The sequence below is a fragment of the Ailuropoda melanoleuca genome, chromosome 15, assembly GCF_002007445.2.
Source record: "Ailuropoda melanoleuca isolate Jingjing chromosome 15, ASM200744v2, whole genome shotgun sequence".
NCBI lineage: Eukaryota > Metazoa > Chordata > Mammalia > Carnivora > Ursidae > Ailuropoda > Ailuropoda melanoleuca.
Genome location: NC_048232.1, coordinates 59,639,982 through 59,652,868, shown reverse-complemented (window position 1 = coordinate 59,652,868; position 12,887 = coordinate 59,639,982). Strand labels below are relative to the sequence as shown.

The 12,887-nt window shown below is 36.8% G+C and overlaps 2 protein-coding genes across 6 annotated transcripts in view; one reads left to right on the top strand and one right to left on the bottom strand.

Moving 5' to 3' along the window:
• TMTC3 (transmembrane O-mannosyltransferase targeting cadherins 3) overlaps nt 1-2,609 on the bottom strand; it is a 52,559-nt gene extending 49,950 nt beyond the window's left edge. Inside the window, exon 1 of one of the 3 annotated variants that reach the window (XM_034643545.1) lies at nt 2,516-2,609. The gene's annotated coding sequence lies outside the window, so the exon portion shown is untranslated. Of the gene's footprint in view, nt 1-2,317 lie in introns of all 3 variants that reach the window. The other 2 variants (XM_019802250.2, XM_011228057.3) reach the window with 2 other exon arrangements.
• A 122-nt stretch (nt 2,610-2,731) lies between these two features.
• CEP290 (centrosomal protein 290) overlaps nt 2,732-12,887 on the top strand; it is an 81,633-nt gene continuing 71,477 nt past the window's right edge. The window contains exons 1-9 of one of the 3 annotated variants that reach the window (XM_034643543.1): nt 2,732-3,028; nt 3,225-3,309; nt 3,584-3,713; nt 3,864-3,941; nt 4,964-5,033; nt 5,299-5,345; nt 7,944-8,087; nt 11,926-11,979; nt 12,706-12,858. In XM_034643543.1, coding sequence (XP_034499434.1) covers nt 3,612-3,713; nt 3,864-3,941; nt 4,964-5,033; nt 5,299-5,345; nt 7,944-8,087; nt 11,926-11,979; nt 12,706-12,858 — 648 coding nt within the window. In that variant the 5' untranslated portion in view covers nt 2,732-3,028; nt 3,225-3,309; nt 3,584-3,611. The remainder of the gene's footprint in view (nt 3,029-3,224; nt 3,310-3,583; nt 3,714-3,863; nt 3,942-4,963; nt 5,034-5,298; nt 5,346-7,943; nt 8,088-11,925; nt 11,980-12,705; nt 12,859-12,887) is intronic. The other 2 variants (XM_034643544.1, XM_019802251.2) reach the window with 2 other exon arrangements.

Here is a 12,887-nt window from a genome sequence, read left to right as displayed (position 1 = left end):
TAGTTATAATGAATGAAAAACAAGAAAAACAAGGTGCTGCAGTAAAAACAGATTCTTAAGATGAAAATAAATATGCAGTTTTAAGCATATGACTCATGTGATAAGAGACATTAGATCTCATCTCTTCCTTCCCTTGCTAAATTATGAATTAAAAACTGAACATGAAAAATATGTAATTCAAACTCCTAAGAAACAAAGTTACATCATTAGAATATGATATTTACTATAGACAGCAAAACTGAAGAAAAAGCACTTCACAGATATTGGTTCTCAGCAAGGCTGAGGAGGCAGTATGGCATTACAGAGAATGTCCTCCAGCCAGAAAAATCCATTTTCAATCATACCATTTAAGTTTTACACAGTACTTAACCTCTCCAAGCCTCAGTTTTACAACTTGGTTGGAAAATGAGGACAATACAGGCACCTACTTCACTGGACTGTTATGAAGATTAAGTGATAGAGTGACAAAGTTATAGTAATCGTAAGAGTATGGCATCTGCATAAAACACACAGGGTAATGGAACAAAACACCCAAGTACCAAGAATATACAATGAAGAAAGGAGAGTCTTCCTAGTAAATGGTGTTGGGAAAACTGGAGAACCACATGCTCCTGACCCTGACAATGATTTTCTGGATTTGAAACCAAAAACAAAGGCAAAAAGCAAAAATAAACAAGTGGGAACATGTTAAACTAAAAAGCTTCTCCACAACAACGGAAACTATAATCAAAATGAAAAGACAACCTATGGGATGGAAGAAAATATCTGCAACTCATATATCTGATAAGAGATTAATATCCAAAATATGTAAGGAACTCATACAACTCAACAACAAAAATGTAAATAATGTGATGTAAAAACAGGGAGAGGAACTTCTTCCAAAGACATACAAATGGCCAACAGATACGTGAAAATGTGCTCAACATCACTAATCATCAGGGAAATGAAAATCAAAACCATGAGATATCACCAGACACTTGTCAGTCTGTTGTCATCAAAAACACAAAAGATAATGAGGGTTAGCGAGGATGGGGAGAAAAGAGAAGCCTTGTGCACTGCTGGTGGGAATGTTAAACTCATGTAGCCACTATGGAAAACAGTTTCGGAGATTGCTCAAAATTAAAAACTGAACTACCACGTTATCCAGCAATTCTATTTCTGGGTATATATCTGAAGGCAACGAAATCACTATGTGCATGAGATATCTGCACCCCCATATCCATTGCATTAACTATTTACAGTAGCCAAGACATGGAAATAACTTAAGTGGCCGTTGACAGACAGAATAAAGAAAAAGTGGTATCTACAATGGATTATTCAATCATGAACTAAATCTTGCCATTTGGGACAACATGGATGGACTCTGAGAGCATTATGCTAAGTATCCGACAGAAAAAGAAAAACACTGTATGGATCTCACATGCAGAATCTAAAAAAAAACCCCAAAATACAAACAAAACAAAAAAACTCATAGAAACAAAGAACAGACTGGTCAAAAGGTACAAACTTAGAGTTACATGACAAATAAGTTCTGGGGATGTAATGTCAGCGTGGTCAAAAAAAATAATGAACAGTATGTGGCATTTTAATCTCAGTAAAGGATACAACAAAATTATCATTCCTACAAATCTGATGAATGTCTTTAAAATGTATCTTACAAAATCAGTATCTGTTTTTATTTTCTGCGCTATTTTTTGCTTTACCCAAATACCTGATTTGGAAAGGAATCTATATTTTAAGAAGGAAAACTTAGTATCAATTATAGATAAGAAAAAGTCCTTAAAAAATAGACACTGATCCAACAGTAGAAAATGTCATTTAGATTTCAAGTCTACAGCTTAAGAAAGTTATCTAGTAGTGGTTCATGTTCCAGAATGGCTGAGCACAGCAAAATGAACAAAACTTGACCAAAAGAACTGTAAACACCTGAGAAACGCTTTCATATGAGGGCATCCTCAGTAACCAAGAAAGTGACAGCATCAGGGCTGGTGAGTTCAGGCCCCTTCTCTCTCCGCCCCAGCACTAGGCTGGGCAAATTCTCAACACTCCTCTCTAGAGCCTTCACTCTATACCAGCTCTGCAATCTTCAAGTCCTCCAATCCACGAAGGCTATGGTACTACAGGTAAGGCAGGCAGAGAATATGTCCTCTTTTCAATTCTCACTCACCCCGAAACCATGATCTTGGCCGTGCGGCCCCCACTCCACTGTACGGGGTAGATGCTGAGAGCAAAGAAAACTAAAACTTTCTTTTTCTTCTTACAGAAGGCACCATCCGTGGAACGTGTGCAAACGCCTAAGGAGAAGGGTTCTTCTCACCTTTTGAGACCTGGACCGAGTCCTTCCGCCCCAATAGCACGAGCTTCATTAAACCGGGACCGCTCCCCTCAACTCCTCTCCCGCCGCTGACCCACAGCCCGACCTCACCTGGGAGCGGTTCCACCAGGAGATGGCTTAGAGAAATCCCAGGAAAAGCGGCCCAGCTAGTGACGCCACCAAGGCACAGTCATGATCTACCTCGTTCGGTCACCGGCGCAGACTCGCCTCTGACACTGCGCCTCCCGCCTCTGGCTCGTTCCCCCACCACCGCGGTACCGTCGCCGCCTCCCGCTTTGCACGCCGGGAACGGCCTACCTCCACTTCTCATAGACTTCAGTTCCCAGCATGCACAAGCCTCCAGACAGGACTGCACTCTGGGATTTGGAGTCCGTATCCCTCGCCTTCTCCCGGTCTTTAATAGACAGTCCAAGGGACCCTGCAGGAGAATCTAAACGCAAAGCATCACCCAAGGTCGTGAAATGTAGGCTCCCCACGCATCCGGGGCCTTGAGCCGTCCTTAGTTGGGTGGGGAATGGTGTCGCTTAGCAGCCGCCGCCGCTCTAGCTTGCACAGGACCTGTTGGCGGGATCCAGAGTCCGGGTGGAACCGCGCTGGGGAGCGGTCAGGCGTGGCGGCTGGGCCAACCTTGGTGGGTGCGGCAGATCAGCGGCCGCTGCCCGTTGCCAGGCTTGGTTACGTGGGTGGATCTTGGTGAGCAGGAGCGGCCAGTTTCTTCCCATAAAGCAGGTTCTTTAAGCCTCAGGGCCCGTATGTAACAGTCTATCTTCCCCTCCCCTTAGGTTTTGGTCCGCAATCCATCTGCCTTCTAGCTTCAGCCCTGGTTTCCCCGTCCTACCTGCTCTCATTTCAGTCGTTAATTTCCGCACCTTTTCTTTTTTACCCCCAGTTCCTGCTTCACCGAATCAGGGTTCATTTTCAGCTTTCCAAGTACCCCCACGTTTGGCACGGTTAAGTGTTCGCGCGCCTCGGTGGTAAGGGGGTGTGGAGGAGGGGGACTAGGAATCTGAGTTCTGATCTAGATTAGTTTTAGGAAGGAATCGTCATAGTTTATTCAACCGGTGCAGTATTTGTCGGTTTGTGCCAGCTGTTATAATTTTGATAAAAGCTATTTTGCCCACTTATCTGTTATACAATTAAGGAGCCTTAGCTCTTTGCTAACACCATAGAGAGTTATAATGATGTAATCTATAAAAATAGTAATGCTGTTTACCTTGAAAATGCTAATACCCACCCGTTTTGTTACAGGAGGTAAAGCACAGTGAAAGATTTCAAGATGCCACCTAATATAAACTGGAAAGAAATAATAAAAGTTGACCCAGATGACCTGCCTCGTCAAGAAGAATTGGCAGATAATTTGTTGATTTCCTTATCCAAGGTGCTTAATTGATAAACAATACACACACGTATATACACAACTATGATTAATCTAAGTTGTCCCTGAAATTAATAAATATTACAAATGGAAGAGTTCTTACATTTTGCCCAAGGGTTATAAAGCATAAAATAGTTTTTTCTTTTTACTTAGGTGGAAATAAGTGAGCTAAAAACTGAAAGTCAAGAAAATGTGATACACCTTTTCAGAATCACTCAATCACTAATGAAGGTTTGTATGCAGTAGGTTTTAATAATGGTTTTGACTATTAGAAGACGTTTAAGGAACTGTTCTTAAATGAATTAATATTTATGAAAGTACCTTGTAATATCAATATCACTGAAAAATGAGATCTCTTCAACTGTGGATTGAAAATTTTAGTGTGCAAAACATTGCTAGCTTCTGCTCTAAAGTTCCTAAAAGAATGTTTAAGGGAAACAATGTTAAAAATAACATAGAGAGGTCCTTTATAATTGTCTTAACATAATCCTGAAATCAGAATGAAAAACGTGAACAACTTGTATTGGGATTTGTTGTGAGAGGAAAAGATTTAGGTGAAAGAAGACCTCATAAGGGGCAAAGACTGATGAGTAATTTTAGGTAAGTGGAAAACAGTGGTAAATGTTAAAAAGCTTCTAAAGCTGGAAATCACCTTAAATAAAAACTTGGACTAGAAAATGTGCTTATTCTTTACAGCTGAGGAGAGGTGCAGAAGGTTTATAGTAGGCTATAGAGGAAACAAATGTTGGGTATAGCTTGCAGTAGGCTGTCAAGGGTATTACAGGTGTATTTTTGCATCAGCAATGAGGAGCCATTAGAGGTTTCTGAGCCACAGTTGGTAAATACAAAAGTATGCCTTAGGAAGGCTAAACTAGGTATGTTAATAGGACAAATTGAAGGAAATTGAACCTATTTAGACATTGTGAAGAAGGTTAAACGTAAGATTATGGACTAAAATAATAACAATTATAATAGAAAAAGATAGTAGAAAACATTACAAAGGGAAAAGTTGCAGTACTGTGTATAAGACTTGAAGGAAAAAGAGGAATCAAAGATATTTCAAGCTGTTAGGAATCTAGGAATTATATCCTTAAGTAAGAAAATAATCTATTCATTCAACAAATGTTTACTGAAAGTCTCCATATCTCAGGCATTGAAGGCACTAAATACTGGGAAAGCAAATGAAACAAAATCCTCATTTTCAGTGCTTATGTAAAAGCTTATTGAAATAACCTTTCTTTTTTAATGTTTAGATGAAAGCTCAAGAAGTAGAGCTAGCTTTGGAGGAAGTTGAAAAAGCTGGAGAAGAACAAGCAAAATTTGGTAAATGCCCTGGAAAACTTTATCATAGTGTTGAATAGGGAATTCTGTTTAATATACTGTATACAATTTATATACTTACTTTATTTTGAAAGACATTTCTAGAACTCTTATTTCATGGATGAGGGATAAAAGTTATTTTTCCTTAGGTTACCTTATATTAATCATAATGGAATCTTTAAAAATAATAATTTTATTACTTTATTGAAATTCATTTAAAATTTTGTTTTGAGATAAATCTGACCAATTGAAACTTTCTTTTTAATAGAAAATCAATTAAAAACTAAAGTAATGAAACTGGAAAATGAACTGGAGGTATGTCCTTTTATATTACCTAGGGTGTAATTGTTGTTAATTTTATTATTTTGAATTACTATTTTCAAAGTTTTTTCTAATTGGCTGGAAAAATCACAAGAATGATATTGTGTTTGTTCAACATATATTTTACATGTTATGTAAATTCTTAAATTTAAGAATCCTTAAATTTTTAGGATTGAGCATCCAGTTGTGAACAAAATAAAAACATTCAGTAACTTCCTGAAGCTTACAATCTAGAGAGGTATACAGAAAATTACTAGTAACTGGGCTGGAGTGGAGGCACATGGGAATTTGAGGAATAGTGACAGAAGGATATGATAGAAGAAGTAGCTTTTGAGAAAGCTAAGAGCCAAAATATGAATTTATTGTTAAGGAACAGAATACATTGAGATTCCTGAGAATGTGGGAAGAAATGTGATACAAATGGATTAGCCTTTAAAAGGAGGAAAGACCTTCTTCCTTTGTAGTAGGAAGTATGGATGTGTAAAGAAGTTTTATGTTTGTAGATTGAGTACCTGGGAGTTGATAAGTTGGAAGGAAGACCCATTTGCTGAAAATATGAGTGGAAGATATGTGGTCAAAAGTTTAAGGAAAATTAAGCTTGAAATATGGTGGAGAATGAGCTGGAGATTAGGGGATCTGGAGTCAGACAATTTGAATTGAAATCCTGATTCTTTTACTAACTCTGTAAACTAGGATGAGTTATTTTTTATTCTGTACTGTATATTCATCTCCCAGAAAAATATCAGCCATTCTCAATATATGCTTATTAAATGAACTATGAAGCTGGATTGATTCTGTTAGTGTTTAGCCAGGCAGCTACTGTAGAATAGAAGGCTAGGGCAGTGGGAGATTTTGGTAAGAAAGTGGTTGAAGTGATAAGTGATGATTATGAAATCTCAGGTGAATGGGTAAATCAAGATTTGAATGGTAGAAGAGGTTAGAGAGGAGTCAAAGGGTTAGAAGGTCCTATGAGGTCAGAGGGCACGTATACTAGGTATACTAGGCATACTATTCATGAGAGAATGTTTCCACTGGGACATGGTTCTGGTGTGGGCATGAGAGTGGAAGGCTATAATGAATTCAAGAAGCATGGAAAAAGAGAAAAGGGTGAGAGAGAGATTAGAATGAAAGTTATAGGGATGTGGAAACTGCTTAGGGGGGCTTTTGGTGGAACACTATGAGCCATGTGCCAAAAATTCTCAGTGAATTTTGAGAGGGAGCAATTGGGAGGCTAGTAGTTTGCTGCTACCGTGAGTAGGTGGGGATTGGATAGCTGGATATCATGTGGAATTCATAGCAGCTGGAGTTTTCACAAGATGGTGGAGGAACAATAGCCTGGAAGTTGCAGTTGAGGTAAATCAGCACCTTCTCTTGCCCTTGAGGTCCATGGGATGTGAAAGAATGAGTGTCTCCCAATTAAAAGAGTTCCAAAGAATTTAGTATACTAAAGAAACCAAATTGCAGCTAAGGAGGGGAGATGGAGAATATGATTCAGTAAAAGGGCTAAGAGTGTAAAATATTAATTTATCTTGAAAGAAGATTTTTGAGAGCACAATGGAAAGTTTTCTGAAGGTGGAAAAGAGTGAGAAAAATCTATTTAATATATAGAAGTAACACAACTGTATGATAAAGAGATGATTGTGAGACAGGTAGATAACCAAAGGATATATTTTGGACCATGACCCCAAATAACAGGAATATGAAGTGAAATGGATTTAATCTGCCACAATTTTTTTTTTTAAGTAAACTCTACCCCCAACATGGGGCTCAAACTCATGACCATGAGATCAAGAGTTGAATGCTCTAGCTACTGAACCCGCCAGGTGCCCCAATCTGGCACAAGATTTTCAAGGTAGTCTTAGTCTGAGCCATCTAATACAGTAGCACTAGTCACTTGTGGCTTGTAGATAGTGGCTACTGTATTCAGGCATGCAGAGAACATTTCCATTATCCTAGAAAGTCCTGTTGGACAGCACTGGTTTAAATAAGGTATGAGGGAAATGGCAGGTTAAGAGCACCAAAAGTCAGGTTCCTTGCGTGGTCTAGTCAGTTGAGTGTCCGACTCTTGCTTTTGGCTCAGGTCATGATCTCGAGGCTTTGGGATCGAGCCCCGCATTGGGCTCTGTGCTGAGTGCAGGATCTGCTTCAGATTCTTTCTCTTTCTCTCTCACTCACTCACTCTCTCAAATAAGTAAAAATGTTAAAAAAAACCACACGCACCTCTAGTTAATGACTAGGTGGAGTCCCTGCTGGTTTGTAGCCTGGTTTCAGAATTCTGATGCTCAGGACAAGCCTTGATAGTTCATTGCCTGTGTTTCTGCTTGTGCAGTTTAGTCTGGTATCTGTGGCTCAGTGGTTATAATAGAGCCTGAGCGATTGACAGTCAATTCGTAGCTGTGGGTGGCTCAGAAAAAGCTTAAGGGCTTGTCAGTCTGCAAACTAAAGCTTAAATAAACAATTTTAAAAACAGATTCTTAATCTAACATGATTTTAAACATCTGGTGCTGATTATAATACAAATTTAAAGTCAATTTGTTGTTGATTCTCCAGTTATAATGGGACTGATTTATACTTTTGGTTTATTACTTTAAGATGGCCCAGCAGTCTGCAGGTGGACGTGACACTCGGTTTTTACGTGATGAAATTCGCCAACTTGAAAAACAGTTGGAACAAAAAGATAGAGAATTGGAGGACATGGAAAAGGAATTGGAGAAAGAGAAGAAAGTTAATGAACAAGTAAGGCATATTTCCTCAATGAATTTTAACTGTTCAAGTTACCTAAAAACACCTGATTATATTTTTTATAATGGTAACTATCAATTTGTATGTTTTATATGACAATTGATGTATACTTACCTCTAAGGTTTTATATCACTGTTCATGTTGTCATCACATCTTTAAATTAGATTTCTTGTTTTCAGGAGTACCTTGTTTTGTGCAATAAATACCTATATGTAAAAAAAAAATACAGGTTTTTAAGAAGTTGTGTTAATGCCAGCATTTTGTAAATCAATGTATATTTTAAAGCCTGACATTTCATCTTTTATACAAATATAGTTATTACCTTTTATGTTATTCCTCGTTATTTATAAAATCATGCAGTGTTCACTTAAATTTAGTTTGAGGAAAAAATTTTTTGCAGATGAATTTGTAAATTCCTGTCAGAAAACAACATGTTTCCTATATCGCCTCACCTGTCAGTAAACTTATAGAACATCTGCTGCCTAAGTGTGGTAACTGTCCCGTCCCTGATTCCCAGAAGCTTTTTCTACCTTTGTGTCCTTTAGGTCAATGTTTTATTAGATCCTAATAATTTTATTTTGTCCATTGCTCTCTTAGAAATAGAAGGTGGTCAATTTTAAGTAGACAACAATGATTATAAGGTGGTGTTCCTATTTTAAAGAATTTGTTATAAATTGATTCGTAAGGAAAAACGTGCTTATTCTTGATGTATCTATTTTCTTATATAATTTAGAAGATTCATGTAAAAGTGATCTATCCATATACTATTTTTGTGGTGAAAAAAGTATGGATTGATGCCACCTAAAGGTTAGAAATAAGTTCTTAGAGGATTGTTTAGTTGACTCAATAAAACATAACAGACCTATGGATTTCTTAATAATCATTAAGGATTCAACATAAGACTTACAGTAATAGAGTTGCTTTTTAAGGGGATATCTATGGTTTTCTGGACTGTTGCTCTTCTGTCTAGCACATATATTAATCACCGTTTTGCCATTCATACCATGTACCCTTAACTTATCAGAACTACCTTGTCCATTCTTCTTAAACTGCTATCTTTATTCATAGGCACAGACACAGAAAACTTGACTATATAGCCTATGTACCATTCCAGTTGCTAGATTTCTTGAGAAGGAATATGAATTGTTGGCAGCTTCTTCTTTGCCCTTAACCAGTCATTCACTTTGTTGAGTATTTACAGCTTGCCAGAAACTGTTAGGTACTAGGAATACAGAGGGCAATGATATCCTGCTTCTTGATATTCATTGTCAGTAATAAATGTAACATACAGGACATTCTGGGGAGGGATACCTAAATCAATCTTGAGGTTCAGGAAGTGATTTGTAACCTGAGACCTGAAGTAGGAGTTAGTCTAGCGAGGGGATGAGATATACATACATGGTGGTTAAAGATAAGGCATTCTGGCTGAAGATACAGCATTTGCTAAGATCTGGAGGGAAGAGATGGCGCTGTGAATTCAGGGAAGTACAAGTATTCATTTTGGCTGAAATATAGGTAAAAATAGCTAGTGTAGAATCCTTACTATGTGCCAGATATTTTATATGCACGAATTCATTATTCCTCATTTCATACTTATCATATGAGATAGGTAACATTTCCCCCATGCTACAGATAAGGAAACTGAGGCACAGGAGGGGTAATCGTCCACTGTTACAGAAATAATAAGTGGTAAAACCAGGATTTGAATCCAAACTTACTCATTGAGTCTATGCTCTATACCACTGTACTGTCCTGTCTTCCTAGTTTAGACATTTGTCTCTTCCTCTGGAGAGAGAAGCACAAGTCAGTTCCTGAGGAACTGGGTCTTTTTCCTAAAAGGAGCCATTGAAGTATTTTGAATACAAGAATATCATGATCAGATCTATACTTTTGAAGTTTATTCAGCTTTACAGAGGTGGATTGAAGGGGATTAAGAATAGTAAGGAGACATTTGTGCTAATTCAGGCAGTGCTGATGATGGGCTAATTGAAGTCATGACTCGGGATTAAGGGATACAGACACGTTTAGAGATGTAGGTGTAGTTGGATGTGGTGAATGATTGGTTGTCGGACGAGAGGGAGGAATGGAGAGTTTTCTGCATTGGGCCACTGGATAGGAAGATAGTGTCATTCACTACGGAGAGGCACAAGAGGAATTAGAAAGTGTGTAATTATTACTCCAGTTCTCACTTTTGTACATGTTGAGTTTAAGGTCCTGGTGAGCATATTCAAAGAGGATAATGGGATTTGGAATTCATGAAAGACACTGGGTAGATGATGAAGATTTGTGAGTTAAGAACATAGCTATGGAGCCATAGAAATGACTGTAAGGGAGATCTCTGAGAAATGTCTAATGAAATAGGAAGAGGTGCTTCAAGGAACAGCACAAGAAAAGACAAAAATCAAGAAGGTGATGTTGGAAAAACCAAGGGAAAAGAGCATTAGTAGTGCTAAATGCTTCAGTGTTAAGTTCTTGACATCTCTTGCCTTGTTAAAATTTTCCAATTCAAAACACAGTGGAACGGTTTCTTAATTCCCAGGTGACAATGATGATGAGATTTATATAGCATTTTGCATTTTATTATAAACTTTCTCTAAACTTTTTATTTTGAAAACTATCAAACCTTTGTAAGTATTGTAAGAAAAAGAATAAACATTCATATGCTCTTCATAGAGATTCACCAGTTGTCAAAATTTTGCCACATTTACTTTATCTGTCCATCAATATCTTTGCACAGACATTTTTCTTTCTCTTTGCTGAGCCATTTGAGAGTTAACTGCAGATACCATGATACTGCACACTGAAATATTTCAGCATGTCTCTCTGAAAGAGAGGAATATTCTCTAAGATCACCATTATATAATTACCACATGCAGGAAATTTAATATTCAATACTCTTATCTAATATCTAGTCTATAATTGTATTTTTTTCTCTTGGCCTAATACTGCCTTTCATAGTCCCTCCACCCAATATCCAAGGTTCCATCAAGGATCACATCCTGCATGTGCTTATTTATTACAGACTTTTAACTATATTTTAATTGCAAACCACTGAGATTTTACTTTGTCCTTGTATGAGGGAGAAAAGCAAAAAAGTGAAAGGCCATGAGAGGGATGGGGTTTGGGCAATGGATGAAAAAATCTGTGATAATAGTTATAGTGTTTGCCTGTTTTGGGAAACAAAAGAAACGAAATCATTTATGTGAGGAGAAGAAAATGCTCCATAATTTTTTATTTTATGCACTGAGCGTTGTGCTAAAGACTTCATAGACATCATACTTAATTTTTACATCGACATATGAGATGGGAAAATTAGGTTTAAGAGATGGCAGATCACTTATTCATACTCTACCAGAAATTGGCGGACAAAGAATATAAACCTGGGCCAGTCTGATTTCAGATTCCTTCTTTTTAACCATTATGTTGTGCTGCCTTATATTTCTAAGTTATTTAAATGCTCAGCAGAGCAAAGAGTATTGTAGCTCTGACATAGAATAACTGCAAAATGCTAAAGATCTTGGACAGAAAATTACTCATTAGGTTTTTTTGAGGAGGAGGATAATTTGTTTAGTTTCTGTATCCTTTGGTTAGAGTTTTGGTTTTAGTTTTTTGTTTTTGTTTCTTTTTTAATCTTTTAAACTCAACCTGTTTTGTTTTTCCTAATCCTTAGTTTTCACAAATTTTGGTTTATTATTCATGTCTTTGATCAACATGAAGTCCTTAGTAGTAAATCATTCTCTTCTTCATTAGAGAAAATTTAAAATTTAAATTGATCAGCTGAAAATTATATTGAATTACTGCTGAACCTTATTTTTTTTTTTTGCTATTTTAGTTGGCTCTTCGAAATGAGGAAGCAGAAAATGAAAACAGCAAATTAAGAAGAGAGGTTGGTAAAAAATTTTAGTAGTTGTGGTAGTTCAACAAAATTGCTTGTTAAAAAGTTTTCATAAATTTATACTCTAACCAGAACTGGAATCTTCTAAGTAACTGGTGCTTTTAAGCTGCCTGAATTTATGATATGAATTTGTCTTAGGGAAATAGAAAATAAATTGAAAGTTGAGGCCGCTAAGTACTACATTCATCTCTTACATTATGTGGGTAAATTTTGCTTTGTTTCATAAGCCATTCTTTGTTATTTTGGTAATTGACTGAATAACTGGATTTCTGTCTTCTCTTATTTTACCCAGTATTCTTTTAAACGTTTTGTTTCTCATATAAGTTCTCTATTATTTGGTTCTTCTGAACCAAATAATGTTTGTACATTGTTTATCCTTATAGGATTCTTAACATAACCAAAATATTCTTTGTTTTGGTTGATAATTAATATTCTTGCTTTCTTTGATTATCCAAAATAATATCTCCTCCTAAAATTCCTCTTTTTTGTTTTAATTTCTGATTCTTAATTTTAATTATATATTGCTTTTCTCACATCTAATTATCTTTTTCCTGTTCTTTTCTGGAGAACAAACGTCTAAAGAAAAAGGTGAGACTTTAAGAGTGGTGAGACTTTGGGAGTTTAAAGATAAGCTTTGAGATCAACTATTTAGAGGATGAAATTTTGTTTCTCTGGATAGTTTCTTAATATAGAATATTGTATTTGGTCTGCCTTCAGAACGAGCAGCTTCGTCAGGATATTATTGACTATCAGAAACAAATAGATTCCCAGAAAGAAACACTTTTATCAAGAAGAGGAGAAGACAGTGACTACCGATCACAATTGTCTAAAAAAAACTATGAACTTGTTCAATATCTGGATGAAATTCAGGTAAAATAGAACTTGGTTCAAGGCAATGA